A 19575-nucleotide genomic window follows, 5' to 3' on the forward strand; every position below is an offset into this window, starting at 1 on the left:
GCTGTTGCCCTCCACTCAACGGTTCTCTCTCAGAGCTGATGTGTATGTGTTGCTTTGCAGCCATTCCATCTGCACACAAATAGAAATGAGACAAGTGACAGTAACGTCTTCTCCAAGAAGAGAATGTTCGTTCTTTGGGCTAGTTTGGTGAGAGGAAGAACTAGCTCACGTTCCCCTGGAAAGAAAGCGTGTTGCTGTAGCTTAACTCATCCAGTGTATTGCCCTTTGAAAAAGAGCAGCTCAAGGTTAGACTCTACAGTAATAAAGCTTCTATGACGTAAGACTATAAGAAGTAGTTTTGGGTTCTTTGATGTTGGTGCAGTGCTCGTATATAAAGTTCTTTAAAAATTCTAATGGGTTCTAGGGCCATTTAAAAAAAACTTGAAAAATACTGTATTTGTTTAACAAGGTCTTACTCTACAGCCCAGGCTAGTCTCATCCTTATATTGATTCTCCTGCCTCACAGTGAGCCACCACGCCCAGCTAAAATCCTAACACTTTGGCTTATATCTCAATTCCTGTGGTTCCCTCTCTCTAGAAATAAGAGCTCTGTGATTCCAGCTAACCTAGAACTCATTGTGTAGCCAAGGATGTCCTTCAGCTGATGACAGTCCCCCCTGCCTTGACCTCAAAAATGCTGGGGCTATAGGTTTGAGTCACCACATCAGGCTCCTTTTCATCGTTGGTAATGAGAAGGCAGAGGTAGAGAGATTCTGGGCACTGCTGATATTTGCTGACTCAAAAAAAAAAAAAATGCAGTGATGGGGAGAAGTCACAAACACCGTAAACAGACCAACCGGTGAAAAAGGTGGAGATGGGAGAATGCCAAGATGGGGCTACATCCGGAAGTATGGCTTACTGGGAGCTAATGTCAGGAAACAAAGTAACCCTCCAACTAACACTTCTCTCTCCCCCTGCCTCCAAGTTATAATGGCAGAGACAAGTCTGTTAGAGGCTGGAGCCTCTGCAGCCTCCACAGCCGCTGCTCTGGAGAACTTGCAGGTAGAGGCAAGCTGTTCTGTGTGCCTGGAGTACCTGAAGGAGCCGGTTATCATTGAATGTGGGCACAACTTCTGCAAAGCGTGTATTACCCGCTGGTGGGAGGACCTAGAGCGGGACTTCCCTTGCCCTGTCTGTCGGAAGACATCCCGATACCGGAGCCTCAGGCCTAACCGACAGCTAGGCAGCATGGTGGAAATAGCCAAGCAGCTCCAGACGGTCAAGCGGAAGATCAGAGACGAAAGCCTCTGCTCCCAGCACCATGAACCCCTTAGCCTTTTCTGCTACGAAGACCAGGAGGCTGTCTGTCTGATATGTGCAATTTCCCATACCCACCGGGCCCATACGGTCGTGCCGATGGACGATGCTACACAGGAGTACAAGGTAGGCAACCAGGCCCGTGACTCGACGCGGGAGTGGGAGGGGGAAGCAGCTAAGAATACGTACTCTCTGAGTAAGGCTACCATTGTTCCTCTGTATTTCCCTCTAAACTCTATCACGGGTATTCGGTACAACTGTCAGTTGTCCTCCACAAGAACTGTGAGGAGTACCCCAAATTTTCTGTAACTTACTGCAATGATATTGAGACTTCCCAGTTTAGTATGTACTGACTTGGAATATAACAGATTTTAAATAAATGAGTAGAACCACACGAAGATCTGAAAAATATTTTAGAACTAAAACGATTTTTACTTCATTTATACCCTTTTACTTGTTTCTAAGTGGTTAGGTTTGAATAGAAGCAAAGGTTCGAAGGAATATCAAGGCAGGTATGGTGATATAACACACTCACAGTCCCCACACTCAGAAGGTGGGAGCAGAAGGATCAGGAGTTGAAGGAGCATGGCTACACGTTTGAGACCAGCCTGGACTGCTGGCCTACTCATAAAATAACAATAACAAATAAATAAAACTCCAACGGTGGCTCTGGCAGGAGGAGGGTGTGGCACGGTACTGGACACTGTTCTTTCTTGGATACTTTCATGGATCCCCACCACCTCCAGAACAAACAAACAAAAAGCCAGGTAACTTCAAATGTGATAGGCAGTTGTCCATAAGAAAATAGAGTGGGAACAGGCGCAGGCGATGACAGCTAGACTACTAGGTTCAAGGGAACGTCAGGTGAGCCACAGCATGATGGTGACTAACGACAGGGAAAGGAGGATCCACAAAACGTCGGCATGACATCTCCAGCTCTAGACCAAGAAGTAATGAAATTAAATAACTAAGGAGTGGAGAACGTGCCTCAGGTAGAGCACTTGCCTAGCATGCTGGAAGCCCTGGGTTTAACCTAAGTACTTCAAGGGAAGGAATGGTCGGGGCTAGAAAGATGGCTTAGCAGTAAGAGTGTGGACCAATCTGGCAGGTCACCTGAGTTTGTTCCCAGATGGCCCTTCCATAGCCTATAACTTCAGTTCCACGAGACCTGATGCTCTCTGGCTTCCCTGGGCACTGGTACACACACATGCACACACACTCAAGCAAACCTTACACGTGACTAAAAATAAATCTTTATCAACAGCACAAGGAATAATAAGTAGGTTAACCTCTTGAGTAATGGATGTACCAACTAACTCCAAATGTCACCTCTCCTGCTTTCTCCCAACCCTCAGGAGAAACTTCAGAAGTGCCTGGAGCCCCTGGAACAGAAGCTGCAGGAGATCACCTGCTGCAAAGCCTCAGAAGAAAGGAAACCAGGGGAACTCAAGGTAAAGCTTTTACTTTAAAGAAGTACTTTTTAAATAAACAAGTTGCTTCACTGCTTGGCTGACCATTTGCCTGTGAGCAAGTCAGCATCCCTTTGAGTCCGCTGCCAGTGAGCAGGAGAACTGCTGTTCTCTCACAGCGGCATCTCATCAGGGTTTCCATTAAACATGTAGGTATGTTACTTACCCTGAATTAAGTTCTGAGAACGGTGTAAGAAATGAAGAAAGGTTGAGGTCTTCCTAGTGTTACTTAAATTAAGATCAAGGTAAGAAACATTGTAAAAATTACAGAAGTGCTATTTGTTTCCTAAAAACAATGATTTCTATTAGAAAGGTGTCAGAACTGGAAAAAAAAAATGAAGAAAGGGAGCTGGGGAGATGGCTCAGTGGATAAAGGTGCTTGCTCTGTAAGCATCAAGACCTGAAGCCCACAGGAAGGAGAAAGAAGAGTGAATCCAGAGTTGACATCTGACTTCCACATGTGCACTGACTGTGACCCACATGCTCACCTACTCATTGTGAATATGCATGTGCGTGCACACACTCACGCACACACGCACACACTCACACACTCACATATGCACATATATATATTACATATATAATAAGTACATTTTAAATAAACAGACAAAACATTTTATTTCCTTGCCCACTATTCTCCTCTTCTCACTCCCAAGCAAGGAAAGAGGCTCTCCTAAGAATGCAGCGATGGGAACTTAGAGGTGTTGAAGGAAAGAGAATTTTATTTGCAAAGTTCACAGGGGAGATAGGGAGAAGCTATTGTTTGTTTTTAATTATTCTTTTTCACTGTTTTTGTGTATGGATATTTCCCCATGGTTACCAGTGGTTGCAAGTGTCATGCGGATGGATGCTGGGATTCAAACTCAGGTCCTTTAGAAGAACAAACACCCAATGCTTTTAAATTTTCCAGCTCCAAAGAACCACATTCTTTTCATTTGTTTGAGATGGAGTCTCACTATATACCTTCACTGGCCTGGAACTCATTATATAGACCACGTCGACTCCAAACTCAACAAAGATCTACCTTCCCAGGTGCTGGGACTAAAAGCATGCACCATAACACTTGGCTTAGAACTACATCCTTAAAATTAAGTAAGCTAATGTAATGTTGATTCATTGCCAGAATGTCTGTCCCTTCCTCAGCCTCCACCTGTGCAGTTCCCAATAAAATGCCACGACAAGAAAGTAACCTAAGGGAGAAACATCTTTTAGAGGTAGGAGTCTGTAATGGCAGGGAAGGCAGGGTATAGCTGCAGGAACAAGAAGCCGGCAGATAAGATTTTTCACCCTACACAGGAAATAGAGCAAACAGGAAATAGGGTAAGGCTATAAACCCTCAAAGCTGCCCCCCAACATACTTCCTCCAGCAAAGCTCCACCTCCCAAAGGTTCTATCACCTTTGCAAAGGTCCCAAGGGCTACCAACTGTGGAGACAAATACATGAGTATTCAAATACATGGAGGGCATTTCTTCTTTACACCATAATAGTATTTTAACCAAAGTATAGTTAAGTTGTTGTTTTCAATTATTAATTTTTATTCAGTGTCCTTTAAGACTGCAATTCAAAACATTCCTTTTATGACTATTTGAATTCATCTTCCTCCCCTTTTAGCCCCTTGCTTTCCTCTCATCCCAGCCCCCAGAACTAGATTCATTAACCCCTTTAAAACAGTTCATAGGAGCAAGACTTGGAACACATTCATCTAATCCCAATAATCAGGAGACTAAGACAGGAGGGTTGCAAGTGAGGCCAGCCAGACTATAGAAAGACTCTGTCTCAAAAATACAAAAGTTTTAAAATGTATGGAGTCTGAGGGTATGGCATCAGTCCCCAACACAGTTGACAAAATACAGGTTCGTGAGCTAGGCATGATGGTGCACACCTGTAACCAGAGGAGGCTAGGGCAGGAATCCCCAATACCCGAATCACAAATTCACAGCCAGCACAGACCAGCGTGGGCTGTTTAGTAAGATTGGCTCTCCTGGGTGGAGTTTATAACTAGCTATGCTGAAATCAACATTTTTAAAGTGAAAATTCGGATAAGATAGCCTACCGATATAATTTTAAAGCAACTGTCATAGCCAGTAGCATCAGAGTGATTTTTAAATTTTTTTTATGGTAGATTTTCACACTGTGGGTCTGGCTGGCCTGGGACTCACAGAGATCTGTCTGCCTCTACCTCCTAAATACTGAGGTTAAAGGTATGCACACCACTCCCAGCTAAAAGTGATTTTGATTACTAATCCGATATGTGACTATTTGATCCTGACTTCCCTAAAAGCCCCTGCAGGGTGGTCCTGTGCTTGCACCTTATGTGACACTATGAATGTGCCAAGTACGAGCTCCTTCTGAGCACATGTGCGTCCAACACTGCAAGCAGCCGTGTTCTTGGTGACAAGGTGAAGTCTAAGAGAAGCAGCATATAGTGTTCTTTTTTTCTTTTTTTTTTTAAGGTTTATTTTTGTCTGTGTGTGTTTGTATATGTGTGCACACACAGCAATGAACACATTCTCTCAGAGAGAGAAGTCGACAAACCAGGTTCCCTGGCAATAGAGATATAGGCAGTTATGTACGACCTCCTGTGAGCGCTGGAAACCCAGCTCAGGTCTGGAAGAGAAGCAAGCTTTCTCTGGTTTGTTTTTCAGTGACACAGATAGGGTTTGTGTGTTACAGAGCCCTGGCTATCTGAACTCACTTTGCAAACCAGACTGGCCTTGAACTCAAGATTCCAACCCATAGACCTGCCTCTGCCTCCAGGCTTTAAAGGTGTTGGGCCACCACACCCAGCCAAGGAAGCAAGCATTTTAAACCATTTAAACCACTGAGTCGACTCTCTGGCCCCTAAAACATACTCCTAAATGAGTACAATTCGTCAGGAGTGCTCATAACACCACAGATGTTGAGTCTGTGCAGGACCAAGGTGAGAGTGCAACCTGCCATTGCCTACCTGAGACAGCAGCGAGTGACCCTGTAAGGGAAGCTTGTCTGCCATCTGCTTGGCATAGCTTCAGATCCACAAAGCTCTGAGGCTCGAAGGCTTTTGTGTCACACTATCCTTGAGCCTGAGCCCCACCTCTCTGTCCCTGTCCACATGCTTCCCTTTCAGTCAAGCACTTGAGACTCCTACACTGGGGAAGGTCACTTGCAGGAAGGCCTAGGGAAGGGCATGTGGATAACCCTCAGAAAGTGGTATAGCCGCTCTTTTGAGTCCTACACTCTCAAACTTTAAGAATATTTGTTAAAAGTAAAAATGTATACTGATGCAAAAGCATGTTTCAGATTTTATACAACTAATTTACTAAAGTATCTGGAATCTGATCTGGAGTGGGGACTTCTCCGGCAACATAAAAAACAACTCTCGTATAAATAAGAATTTATTCTAGAGCTAAAACTGAGAGACCATGGCCTTGAAACACATATTTAGGTCACCCCAGATTCCATGTTTCAACTTGGAAACAGTTTCATGAAGTTTTCATAGTAATAGAACAAAGAAACCCAGAAAGCAAGGCACCTTTCAAGTGCCTTGGTAGAAACAGTAAATAGAAAAAACATGGTAGTTACAGCAAAGTCATCAGCTACAGGCCCAGCCTCAAGCTGTCTGATGACACTTCATCCTCTGGTTGCTGAAAACTGGAGATCGATTAATACATTTATCCTTTTAATCTGGTCATTACAGAATGTTAGGTCCAGCACAGAAGTAGTCAACGAAAGGGCTATTTAGGAGACTAAAGGTAAAATCTAGGCCTGCAACGGTCCAACCTGTCCATAGCACTGCCATTCTGACCACACACAGCTTCTTTCCGGGGTTCTCAGTCATCTCAGAAGTGACTTAGGCTGTTTAACATAGTTTAAAAAAGCAAACAAACAGCGACCAAAGTTAAGTTCAGCCCTCACGTCAGAATATATGCTTTGCATCAACTCATGAGACTGTTGCTGGTTCTGCTCGTTTCTTACGTGTTCTCTTGTTTTCATCAGGCTAGTGTCTCACAGTTCTAATGATGGCAATCTTTGACTTCCTCGTGTCTGTTCTTCATCAGATTGTATAAGCCAAACATCAAAGTAGAAAATAGCAAAAATATCCATGTCCATAACTAGGTGTCATCACATCATTGATTAAATCTTGAATGTGTTTATTAAAATATAAAGGGTTAATTTAGGCTAAAAACAAACACACAGTCCAAGTACTGATTGTTTTAGATCTTCCCACTGGTTTGCACTGTGAGTTGTCTGTTGGAGGCGTGCAGGCAGGTAACAGTGTCCTGTACAGGAAGAGAAGCAAGTGTGTTGCTAAAGTCTTCCCAGTGGCAAAGAAGTCTGTCCTGAGCCTGGTGGATGGGGGAGAGACTCCCTGTACCTTCTGATCCTGATAGCATCCTCCCTTTTGTCAGAGACTGGTAGAGAGCCGCCGGCAGCAGATCCTAAAGGAGTTTGAGGAGCTGCACAGGCGACTGGACGAGGAACAGCAGACGCTGCTCTCCCGGCTGGAGGAGGAAGAACAGGACATTCTACAGAGACTTCGAGAAAACGCTGCTCACCTTGGGGATAGGCGCCGGGACCTTGCCCACTTAGCTGCTGAGGTGGAGGGCAAGTGCTTACAGTCAGGCTTCGAGATGCTTAAGGTTCGACCTTTGCTCCTGTACAGCCCCTCAGGTTGAACACAGTCTAGCTTCCTGTGGGCCATGCTGTCAGTAATGTACGCCCTCCTAATCTGTTTCTGTAATCCAGGTTTTTCTTGCAGGTGTGTGCTAAGGTGTTTTCCTGGAGTGGGCAGCGCAGATCTCTACCCTCCCTTCCGTTCCTTTGGGTTTGGGTGGTTGGTTTTCTGCTTCAGGGGGTGGGGGAGGGAATTGTTTTTTCTTTTTTTGTTTTTTCTGGACAGGGCTGTCTTATATAACAGCCCTGGCTGTCCTTGACTCAATTTATTGACCAAGCTAGCCTCAAACTCACAGAGATCCACCTGCCTCTGCTTTCTGAGTGCTGGGATTAAAGACATGCACCACCATACCACGCCCAATTTTTTTTTTTACATCCTTAATATCCTTCTGTCTTTTCAGAAATTATGTGCTTGAAGCTAGAGAGATGACTCAGTGGTCAAGAGCACCTGCTTCTCTTGAAGACCAAGTTTAGTTCTCAGCACCCACATGGCAGCTTGCAAACCTCTGTAACTACAGCTCCAGGGGTTCTAATAACCTCTTCTGGCCTCTTCAGACGTTGCTTGCACATGGTGCACATATATACATGCAAGCAAGCAAGACACTCATACACAAGTCTTTTTCTAAAATGTATATAATTTGTACCCAAAAAAAAATTATTTTTTCAGAAGATAAAAGTCTGTTCTACTTAGAGATAAACTGTGCACTCAATTTGTAAATGCAGTTGCCATTGCTTTCCAGTCCTGGAACTCAGTGTGCCCAGTGCCCAGAGTGGGGTGGGTAGAAACATAAAGGGTACTGAATATGTTGACGGTGTGAAGTAGTCAGACCACTGCTACCTCTAAAACACATAAAGTAGTCTTGCTCTCTTAAGCAGATTTCCTCTCAGAAAAGATCACTGGCATTTGAGTCGGTGAAGCTTCACTGCTCATTTACATGTACATTCTGTGTTACTTAGTGTCTACCCCTGTGTCTTGATTTGTGTGTGCTTTGCTAACCGCATTAAACTGGAAATTCTGCAGGGTGAGATTCATTGTGTTTGTCATCTGGATCCAAAGGAGTCTCAATCAGGATTGATATAAATTAGTGTTTATTAACCAGTGCTCTAGACAAGGAAGTCCAGACCGTGGTGGGAAGTGTCCTGTGCCACCAGGCTGGCATTGTCTTACTGATCCTCATGACGCAGAGGTGTGTGGTTGGATTCGGAGGACAAAGCAAAGAGCAGATACAACCTCTGTCCCTTGCCAAGGAGCCTGCAGTGTCTTTGAGGAACAAAGTCAAACATACAGGAAACCATTTTGAAGTGATATTACCACGGTTTGTGATGGCCAGCAGTTATGGCATTCCACAAGACACAAACTGGGTCCCTCAAAGTGGGACCCTCAGTTTGCCTGGTGCCTAGTTTGCAGATCTAGAACTGTAGAGAAGAGGGAGAACCTTTTTGCCATCATGTTCCATGAAATCTAGGACCAATCTTACTTTCTTTTCTCTTTTCCTCTAGGATGTGAAAAGTACCCTAGAAAAGTAAGTGACTCTGTGTCTCTGGGTTAGCTCTAGGCTTAGAGACTGGGTTTAGTAATGACTTGGAGAAAGGAAGAAAGGGGAAGTCATACAATGTATGAGTCAGATATGGAGAAGGATGAGCCATTGGGAGTGATAAGTCTTCACCTCCCTTTTGACATCAGGCTGTGCTTGGCCAGAGCAGTGAGAGCAGCCACGTTCTGCATATGCCTGCGTGCCTGTAGCTGTGCAAACAAGATGGCAGAAGGGGTTGGGAGCCCAGGAGCACAAGTAGTGGAGGATGCCTGTCCATTTGCATGAAACGTGAGGCTCATGCTTAAGATGCAGATCTGTCAAGGGGACCACATAGCTCTCTGGGTACAATAAAAGGAGGAAGGAAAGTGGGAGAGGTCTAGTTCTACTTTTCAGTAAAGATGACGCCACTTACACATTCAGGTGGCTACAGCGCCCCTACCTCTGTTCTGACTTTCTTTATCTCCCATCCTTCCTAGATGTGAGAAGGTGAAGACCATGGAGGTGACTTCAGTATCTATAGAGCTGGAAAAGAACTTCAGCCATTTCCCCCGGCAGTACTTTGCCCTAAGGAAAATTCTTAAACAGCTAATTGGTGAGTTGTTCCCAGAAGGACACTGGCAGAGGGCATGCAGAGGACTGGAGAGTGCAGATCCTTCCCGTGAGCTTCCCTCTTCTTAGACCCACTCCACCTTCCCCCATCACCAGCTTTCCGTCTCACCTGAATCATAGAGTTCAGAGAAGAAACCTTGGGTGTCATCAGCTCTAAATAGGGACTGAAACATGGTCACTCGTCAGGTGACCATGGGCATTTACCATCTCAGCCATGAAAGTGAAAGGGGACATCGTGAATATTTATGCTGGGAAAAGCAATCAGAAAGCATCACTATTTCAGGATGCAAGTTCCTGTTCGTCCTCCCCCAGCCCCTACTGCCCACTTGATATGGCTCCTTGTCTCTGGCCCTCCCTCAGACCGCGCCTTTCTCCTCTCCATACAGCAAAAGCAAGCATGATTTAAGGTTAGGCAACCCACAGTGTTCTGGGGACCTTGCAGGAGGTCCAGGGAGGCTGGGAAAGTGAGGCAGGGATGTTTAGCTATTCCCATCCTCATCTAGCTCCACTCTGGCTTCTTCCGCCAGCGGATGTGACCCTGGACCCTGAGACGGCTCATCCTAACCTTGTCCTGTCAGAGGATCGGAAAAGTGTCAAGTTTGTGGAGACAAGACTCCGAGACCTCCCTGACACACCACAGCGTTTCACTTTCTACCCTTGTGTCTTAGCTACTGAAGGCTTCACCTCAGGTCGACACTACTGGGAGGTGGAGGTGGGTGACAAGACCCACTGGGCAGTAGGAGTATGCCGGGACTCTGTGAGCAGGAAGGGTGAACTGACTCCACTCCCGGAGACTGGCTACTGGCGTGTTCGGCTGTGGAATGGGGACAAGTATGCAGCCACCACCACGCCTTTTACCCCTTTGCACATCAAGGTGAAACCTAAGCGGGTAGGCATATTCCTAGACTATGAGGCTGGCACACTGTCTTTTTACAACGTCACAGACCGCTCACATATCTACACCTTCACTGATACTTTCACTGAAAAACTTTGGCCCCTCTTCTACCCAGGGATCCGAGCCGGTCGGAAGAATGCTGCACCACTTACCATCAGACCCCCAACGGATTGGGAATGACAAGAGATGCAGTTGAATTGGGGTGAGGCAGGGTCAAGAGCAGCGGGCCTTCCTAACTGGCCCACTGGAAAACCTTGGTGTCTGCGTGGTTCCAGTCTTGAGCCATCTTGAGAAACCACCTCGTCTGTGGGATGGTTTGTGTGAAGGAGAAAGATAGGACTGGGCTGCATGACCAAGCACAGATGTGTCTCCCTCCTAACTAGTGGGAGTGTGGACTCCCAGGGTCCAGGTTTCCTAGTGCACAAGGACAGGTTGAGAAAGAAAAGGCTTTTCCAGAAACCAAGTCTATTGGAAAGGGTCTTAATTTGCTTAAAATGCAGGGAACAGAAACCTTTAAAAGGCTTCTATGACTCAGAATAGCCTTGTTCTTGTGGAAGTGCGTAGGGATCTGTACACATACCTCTGTGTGGAAGATGAGTGGCAGTGGCTGTCATGAGTCTAGGAGTTGAGGGGCTTTTCTGGGGGCAGAGATTGAGCATTAAAGTTAGGAGAGGAATCAGGGAAAAGGCTGAAGGAGTGTTTCTAGAAATGAATGAAGGGAACGGGGATTTCTTTGATCTCTTTTCTTAGGGTAATGTTAATCATTACCCTTAGGATTAGCCAGAGGTTCAGATCTGGGAGAAGGAAAGGGTGGGAAGAAAGGAGAATCCGTGTCCCAAAGGCTTGGGTTATTCCTGGTTCCTGCAGTTGGCTGTCTCTAAAAAGTAGGCTCCTCTCGTTCCCTTCTAAAGGTGAGATGGAAGCGATTCTGCAAGACACACATCTGCCCTTCCATTGTTCCCAAGGCAACTTGGAGAGGAGTCAGATGTTAAAGGAGACAGAACGGTGTAGCCAAAGCTCTGGCCTTAAAGAATGTTACTAAGTTGTCCACCTTGTCCCCTGGCTCAAATGTCTAAGGAAAGAAGGGAAGATAATGGAGTCTTCCTCACCCCACGACAGCAGGGTAGAAGAGGGTGGTTTGTGTTACAAAGGGCCAGATGACGGCTAAGCCTCTGTTTCCATCCTCCACCCTTTGACATTCCCCTTTTCAGAGAATGTAAATTATCTTAATTTTAGGCCAAAATAAACGACCCATAGGGTACATATTTTGTCACAAAAGGTAACGTGATGCATGCCAAACCAAACAGCCTGGATTATCTGCTGCCTGGGTAATCTTCACACAAGACTGAGACAAGAAACTGCATTGAGGGTATTCAGTTCCTCCTACCACCTCAACAGGACTTTGTCCACTCTCCTCTTACCTTTGTGCCTTGACTGTGGTTCTTTGTGGCAAGATAATTTGGTTGGTGAAAATATGGAACAAAGGATCCACTAATGTGATCTCTTGAGTTGTGTGGTAATTTGGCAGTGGCCTTATGTGAAAATCGCTGGGTGTGGAAACTATGGTCTTGGGTCTCACCCTCTGTTCTTAATGGAAGTTTGAATGGACTTAGGAATCCACATTTTAACACACTCCCCTCATTTGAGTCTGAAGGCCCATACAAAATACCCCGGGTAAGTTTCAGCTAATTGCCTTACTCTGTGCTGGAAGCCTGGTTCTCCACCCATCCTGGCAGGGCCCTGAGACAAGGAGAGATCTCTTCTTCTCCTAACTTACACTGGTGTCCTCAACTTGAGATTTGGCATGGATCCCTCTTCTTCTGACCTTAGATGATCCTAACCAGTAACTGGGAATCAGAGGTAAACACCAAGCCAGGCTGAATAAATGAGAAAAGGTCAGAAGGAGGAGGGTGAAGTAGTTACTAATAGCAAAGAGACAGGCCATGCTGCTGCCTGTTTTTTTGTGGTATAAAAACTGTTGATGTAGCCAGCCCTTGGACTAGCAAGTGCCTTTAATAAGAAGTGAGAGAAAACTTATTTCTGAGGGTTAGCTCTTTGCCCGGGGATGTTTTGTCCTGTTTCCTTAATTCCTCCCTTGTGATCTGATACTTTTTCACTTTCAGGCCCACAGGCACCAATGCTTTTTATTTTCATGACAGGGTCTAGCAATATAGCCCATAATTCATAGCCTATAAGTTATGATAGTCCCACCTCAACCTCTCCCGTGATGAGATAACAAGAATATAGCACCAGTTATTCTGGTTCTGTTAAGTTTAAGATCCTTTACCTGCTCCACTAGCTGCGCTGGGCCCTACCTAATATACACAAGAGGAATACCAAACTATGACTGCTTGCCAGGAAAGAATGCACACACAGGACCAGTGGGGTTGTTTGGTCTCTGATAAGGGCGGTGGCGGCCGGGCTGCGGTCCTCGCACTACAGCTCCCAGCAGACCTTGCGCACGTCTGGGGCCGGACATCCGTAAGGAGGGGCAGACACTCATGGCGGGCCAAGTGAAAGACCGGGAGGCCTTCCAGAGACTCAACTTCCTTTACCAGGTGAGACAGCGCTCAGGTGGGTGGCAGGCCCGTGCTCCGGCCGAGGAATGACCCGGATGGCCGTCCTTGTCCCCAGGCTGCACACTGCGTCCTCTCTCAGAACCCCGAGAACCAGGCACTGGCTAGGTTTTACTGCCACACAGAGAAGACCATCGCGAAGCGGCTGGTCCTACGGCAGTAAGGCACGGACTGGCGGGCGGGACCCGGGGCGCATGCGAGCCGGCTGGCGAGCAGGCAGGCAGACAGGCAACGATCTCCTCTCCTCACCCAGGGACCCCTCTGTGAAGAGGACGCTCTGTCGCGACTGCTCCTCTCTCCTCATCCCTGGCCTCACCTGCACGCAGCGCCAGAGACGTGAGTGCTGCCCCAGGGACACTTATGTGGGGACATGGAGGGCAGGGCAGTGCTCAGCAGCTTCTGGAGGTAGAGGCTTTTTGCAGCTGACTTATCCCTAAGACCATCTAAGACTACAGGACACTCCGTAGTTTAAAAACAATTCCCAGGGTGCATTAAGTACTACTTACTGGTTGAGTGGGTTGTGGAGGTCCGCCCCTTTTATCCCAGCACTTGGAGGTAGAAACAGGTGGATTTCATGAGTTCAAGCCGATCCTGATCTATATAATCCAGACCAGCCAGGACTGCATAAAAGAAACCTTGTCTCAAACAAAAACATAACGTCTCTTTGCTTTTGGTTTTGATTTTTTTTTTTTTTTGACATAAGTGTCACGGTAGTCCAAGCAGGCCTCCAATTCCCTGCAGTCTCCCGCTCCGGCATCACTAGCTAGGATTACAAGCATGAGACAACACACCCAGCTACTGCTTCAACTGGTAGGAGTAGAGTGCTGAAGGTAGAGATAGGGAGGAAGGTATGTCGTGACATTGGGATTCCCACACGAGAAAATGTGTGCTCTTTAGGAACTTGGGAAATGGTTCAGTGGATAAGGATCCTGGTAAATTTAAGTATGAGGACCTGACTTCAGCTCTCCAGCACCTGTATACAAGCAGGTTGTAACCCCAGCCTTGGGAGCAGGTGAAGACAAAGATCCTGGTGGCCTCTCTGGCCAGGCAGTCTAGCTGAAGATACCCAGTTCCAGGTTCAGTGAGAGACCCTGTTCCAAAAGAACATGGTGGAATATGGTGAAGGAAGACACCCAAACTAGATTCTGTCCTCCACATATACCTAGAAGAGTGCTCCTGTGCTCACACATACGCACGCACTCATGCATATAACACTAACACGTATACATGTATGGACGGGAAACTAGAATGTTAAAGAGCTTGAACTTCGCTTCAGAGTTCCAAGATATTGTGGTATGTATGCAGGCCTCACACGCACATCAAATCTGCATTCCAAGTGTAGATGGGATGGAATTTCTATTAATGGTGGAAGAAAAACTGCATAAAAAAAGGAAAACCTTTTTCTCAGAAGCCTGGACACTCTCTTCTCCTTTCCCATTTATGCCCCAGGCCGAAAGGGACAACGCTGGACAGTACAGACCTGTCTGACATGCCAGCGAAGCCAGCGGTTCCTCAATGACCCCAAGCATCTCCTCTGGGGTGACCGGCCTGAAGCCCAGTTGGAAAATCAGGCGGGTGAGTGGTGATACAGAAAGATGAGGGAGGCCCCCAAGAGATAGGACAGTGGAGAGAGCTGAAAAGGAAGGGAGGTGAGCCTGATTATAATGTAAGGGAATTCCTAGGAAATTAATTCTTCTCTGGTTCGGTTCTCTTCCACCATCTAGATTTCAAACCGTCAGAGCCCCTGCCAAACATAGCTGACCTTTCTAAGGAGAACGTGCAGACTCAGGCTTTAAACACCACTGAATGAACTCATCCATTTTCCAGATAAATAAAGTTGAGTTGTTTGACTTTGTGCTCTGTGGTATTTCAGCTGATCATATCATCTTCCTCTGTAGTTCTGTTTTAGTCACCGTAACCTCTCCTTACATCTTTGTAGCCTCCCACATAGGGAATCCCTAGATTCCATACACCTCTTGGTCCCATTAAGCAGCCCCCGACTTAAGGCTCTAGGGCCCCCTTACCCCTGCATCCTTGATTGGATGTACAATGCCTTGTTTGGAAATCAGTATTTCTTATAAGCTCATTGCCTCTACATTGAGGTGGCCCTGACTATTTGTGGGTAACTTTGTGTGTGTGTGTGTGTGTGTGTGTGTGTGTGTGTGTGTGTGTGTGTGTGTGTGAAAGATGACACACAGTAGGTCATGCCCCAAATAGGATAATATCCAAACTTTGTTTTCTTCAAGGAACTCTTGCCCAGGCTGACCTAAACTTCCTATGTAGGCAGTGATAATTTGAACTTCTGATCCTTTGGCCTCCAGTTCTGGGATTACAGGCATTTACCAAAACAATTAGTTTTCATGTGGTGCTGGGCATTGAGCCGTGTGCATGGGCCGATCTGCATCATCTCCAGCATAGAAGCAGGAAGACGAGTTTTGATTACATGGTTCAATCAAGAGATTCCCCTTGAGAAGGAAACCATCAGGATCAAGTTCAGGTGGGAAAAACAAAGCAGAATCTGGAGTGCCAGAGAGAAAGCTTCCCAGTTAAGAACACTTGCTGCAATACATAGGCGAATGCCAGCAGCAAACCACTGAACTGAGAACAGGAACCCCCTTGAAGGAATCAGAGAAAGGACTGGAAGAGCTTGAAGGGGCTCGAGACCCCATATGAACAACAATGCCAACCAACCAGAGCTTCCAGGGACTAAGCCACTACCCAAAGATTATACATGGACTGACCCTGGGCTCCAACCTCATAGGTAGCAATGAATAGCCTAGTAAGAGCATCAGTGGAAGGGGAAGCCCTTGGTCCTGCCAAGACTGAACTCCCAGTGAACGTGATTGTTGGGGGAAGGGCAGTAATGGGGGGAGGATGGGGAGGAGAACACCCATATAGAAGTGGGAGGGGTTAGGGGGATATTGGCCTGGAAACCGGGAAAGGGAATAACAATCGAAATGCAAATAAGAAATACGTTAATAAAGAAAAAAAGAAAAAAGAAAAAAACACTTGCTGCTTTTGCAGAAGACCAGGGTCTGGTTCCCAGCATCCACACAGGAGCTCACAATTACCCATAATTCCAGTTCTGAGGCTCTAACATCAGATCTCTGGGCTCCTGCACACACTGTGTGCTCTCACACACACACATGAATACAGTTCCCTCCTAAATCTTCGTGGTTTGTTTATGGCTCTTCTGGGAGCCAGTTGCAGGCATATTCCAAGGACTACGGCAAAGACTCTCAGGCAGTGGTTATTATCAAACAGTACTTCAAATACAATAAACATTTGGTTCAGCCTGGCACCCCGATCAGCACTGTAGTCTTCAGCTGTTCAAGAGGCTGGGGCAAGACTAGCACCTGAGCTTGGGAATCTGAGGCTAGCCTGGATCAGACCTTATCTCCAAAAAGGAATTCTCAATTCCAGAGGATGCAGGTTAGGGTGTGCAAAAGTGGATTTCCTGCACCAAATATGAGAACAAGTACCTGGCGTACTACAGCTTCCTCAAGAGCCTCTGAGAGACTCTAAGATGTATGCCCATTCAAAACTAAAAGATAACAAAATTAGTCCGTTTAAGTGAGATCAAGTGAAGAACATTTTCACTCAGTACTTATGCAAAATTGATTATCTAACCCTTAAATTTGTTCACTTTGAAAACTGGTGTTAAAAAGCCTGGTGTTGTGCATATCTTTAACCCAAGCACTGGAGAGACAGAGACAGCCTGGTCTACATAGTGAGTTCCAAAAGAAGTAGGGCTACAGAGTAGGAAGGGGGAGGAGAAAAGCAAAGAAAACCAAGGCTGTGGGCTAAGTCCCCAGACCTGAAGTGGGTGCAGAGTAAAAGGGAGAAGAGGGAGAGATGATGAAATGACCAAGCCAGCTCAGTCAACGTGTACTCCAGGGAGGGGGCAAGGATTAAAATGACAATTAGACAACAGTGTACCACGACCCCAGCCAGTTCTGAGGCTGAGGCAGGTTTATATATCTCCCCACCCCCGTCTGCTTTTATATCATTCTAGGTACATACAAAGAATGTGATCAGTCCTAAGGTACAAAGTCATGGAACAAACAAAGCATAGACTGGGTAGTTAAGGAACAAACATTGCATAAAGGGAAGATCCCGTGATTGCTGTATTCAGGGTCTTAACAGGCCCATCCTGACACAAAGAACACATTCCTCAGTTGTACTCATCTTGAGCCTACTTTGTTCTAGCCCAAAGTCAAATTCCTGCCTAAGGCCTACTTCTAGGTCACGGCCCAAGGTCAACTTCCCTCCAAATTCCTAGAAGGTTTCCTACCCCAAAAGCTCTCTGCAGTGAAAGGAGCATCATTACTGTCTGAAGTGAGAAGGATCAAATGTTACTATTACTCAGAAAAGGGAAAATTGGATTCTCAACAAAGGAAATAATTTCATTTTTTGTCTGCCCCACATAGTAGTATCAAATACTATCAAATACATGTGTACATGCTAGAAATAGGTAAGGATTTTCCTTTGTGGCTGGAAGCATGGTGTTCGAAACAGGGTTTCACTCTGTAGCCCCAGTTGATCTGAACTAATTATTGAGCCCTGAGAGGCCTTGAACTCAGAGTAACCTCCTGTTCAGGCAGCCTGCCAAGCATGGAGATTATGGGTTGAGCTGTACAGCTCGAAGTGAGTCTTAACTACTGGGAGACATCCCCAAGTGAGACACAAGAACGGAGTTCGATGCAACCGCAAGAGGTTTATTTTTCTGGCGTGTCGAGGTTGACCCTCAATCAGCCCCTCATGTCAAGTGACTAGAAGGTGACTACAAATGGCTACCACAAGCAGTTTTTATACTTTTTAGGGGTACAGTTTACATCAGCAAGGTTACAGTTTAAACTTATTGGCTAAGCATATTGACCTTTGAATCTATTGGCTAGCAAGCGTGACAGGCATTTGAACTCTACCTGGGACCAAAGGGGTCAGGTGATTATCAGTACATTCTGCAGTTTTTCTAGAATGTCCCTGCTCCTCCCGAGAACTGTGGGTGGAGAATGGAACTTGGCCTAGCCTTGACCCAAGGCAGAAAGCTGGTACCTGACCTAATCTTGACCTGAGGTGGTGGGTGTAAGGCTGGCAAAAGCGCCTAGGGTCCTTCAGAGCCACCGTATCCTGCTGTCTATAAGATATTTAATCAGCAGCAATTATAACACTTTCGGAGTAATAATAGCAAAATATATTAGAAAAGACAAGTTAGGCCTGGTTCGTAAGCCACCTTTGCTGATGATCAAAGTAGCTTCTCTTGGCAGACAGAGACCATTACAAAAACCACAATTACAACACACCCCGCTCAGGGAACATAAGAGACAGAGGGGCAGAAGACCAGGAAATCTGTGAGATGTGTCGCTTAGAAATTACAGGGAAACTACATCCAGAGAGGTGCACAATATGGCTTCCTACACAAGATTGCCAAAACCAAGATATAGTAACGTGGGAGGAGGAAAACTCCTAATCCCACACCTGGAAAGGGACTTTAGGCAAATAAGAACTGTTAAAAAGGGAGAATTAAGTCTTTCCCAGAAGTGAGGCCTCTAATGGTTATCCAGGGCAAAGAGGACAGTCCTGGACTCCACTCCATAGGTTGTATTAATATATCATGTGTTTAAATATGTGTGTAATAGCAATAGTCATAATAATTTCATGATAATAAAATCATAATCAAAAAGAGACCATCTACTTGGGAAGGATTAAGGGAACATCAGAGTTGGAGGAGGAGGACAGGAGAGGACTTGGAGGGAGGAAAGAGAAGGGGAAATTTATGTGATTATATTTCTTTTTTTCTCTTTTTTTCTTTTTTTTTCTTTTTTTCTTTTTTTTTTCGGAGCTGGGGACCGAACCTAGGGCCTTGCGCTTGCTAGGCAAGCGCTCTACCACTGAGCTAAATCCCCAACCCCCATGTGATTATATTTCAATGAATTTTTTTTTAACTTAAAGGAAGGTATGTAAGGAAAAAGAGATAAGTCCTGTGAGTTGGGGGGACCTGAATTAATGTTTCCACAGTCAGCCAGTGCCCCAGCACATGTGTATCCTCATGTCTACAACTAATAACGTGGTTTTTCTTTTTTCAAGATTTACCTATTTTACATACACTGTGGCTGTCTTCAGACACACCAGAAGAGGGCACCATATCCTATTATAGATGGTTGTGAGCCACCATGTGGTTCCTGGGGATTGAACTCAGGACCTCTGGAAGAGCAGTCAGTGCTCTTAACCTCTGAGCCATCTCTCCAACCCCTAAAGTGATATTCTTTTTTTATGATTTATTCATTTATTATATGTAAGTACACTGTAGCTGTCTTCATATACACCAGGAGAAGGCATCAGATCTCTTTACAGATGGTTGTGAGCCACCATGTGGGTGCTGGGAATTGAACTTAGGACCTCTGGAAGAGCAGTCGGGTGCTCTTAACCACTGAGCCATCTCTCCAGCCCTAAAGTGGTATTCTTAAGTGATGCATTTGCTTGACCGCTTGCTCTCAAGATAATTTCTTGGCCCCTTTATTGTAAATTAAGATGCAAAGAACAGTCATGCTGTTGGGGGTCCAGGAGTCACCCCATTAAA

At 45.8% G+C, this 19575-nt stretch overlaps 2 protein-coding genes across 7 annotated transcripts in view; both read left to right on the forward strand.

Annotated features, from left to right (window-relative positions):
• The window catches only part of Trim39 (tripartite motif-containing 39), a 13856-nt gene extending 1937 nt beyond the window's left edge, over nucleotides 1-11919 (forward strand). Inside the window, exons 2-7 of the mRNA NM_213562.1 lie at nucleotides 926-1383; nucleotides 2613-2708; nucleotides 7116-7346; nucleotides 8881-8903; nucleotides 9392-9507; nucleotides 10052-11919. Of these exons, the coding sequence (NP_998727.1) occupies nucleotides 931-1383; nucleotides 2613-2708; nucleotides 7116-7346; nucleotides 8881-8903; nucleotides 9392-9507; nucleotides 10052-10599 (1467 nt within the window). The 5' untranslated portion in view covers nucleotides 926-930 and the 3' untranslated portion in view covers nucleotides 10600-11919. The remainder of the gene's footprint in view (nucleotides 1-925; nucleotides 1384-2612; nucleotides 2709-7115; nucleotides 7347-8880; nucleotides 8904-9391; nucleotides 9508-10051) is intronic.
• The window catches only part of Rpp21 (ribonuclease P/MRP subunit p21), a 39084-nt gene extending 24240 nt beyond the window's left edge, over nucleotides 1-14844 (forward strand). For 2 of the 6 annotated variants that reach the window (XM_063279379.1, XM_063279380.1), the window contains exons 2-7: nucleotides 61-1383; nucleotides 2613-2708; nucleotides 7116-7346; nucleotides 8881-8903; nucleotides 9392-9507; nucleotides 10028-11919. In XM_063279379.1, coding sequence (XP_063135449.1) covers nucleotides 823-1383; nucleotides 2613-2708; nucleotides 7116-7346; nucleotides 8881-8903; nucleotides 9392-9507; nucleotides 10028-10599 — 1599 coding nt within the window. In that variant the 5' untranslated portion in view covers nucleotides 61-822 and the 3' untranslated portion in view covers nucleotides 10600-11919. Of the gene's footprint in view, nucleotides 1-60; nucleotides 1384-2612; nucleotides 2709-7115; nucleotides 7347-7781; nucleotides 8407-8880; nucleotides 8904-9391; nucleotides 9508-10027; nucleotides 12978-13053; nucleotides 13155-13248; nucleotides 13332-14444; nucleotides 14571-14719 lie in introns of those variants that run through there. The other 4 variants (XM_063279378.1, XM_063279377.1, NM_001002831.1 and 1 more) reach the window with 4 other exon arrangements.
• Nucleotides 14845-19575: the final 4731 nt, after the last annotated feature.

The sequence above is a fragment of the Rattus norvegicus genome, chromosome 20 (genome assembly GCF_036323735.1).
Source record: "Rattus norvegicus strain BN/NHsdMcwi chromosome 20, GRCr8, whole genome shotgun sequence".
Lineage (NCBI taxonomy): Eukaryota > Metazoa > Chordata > Mammalia > Rodentia > Muridae > Rattus > Rattus norvegicus.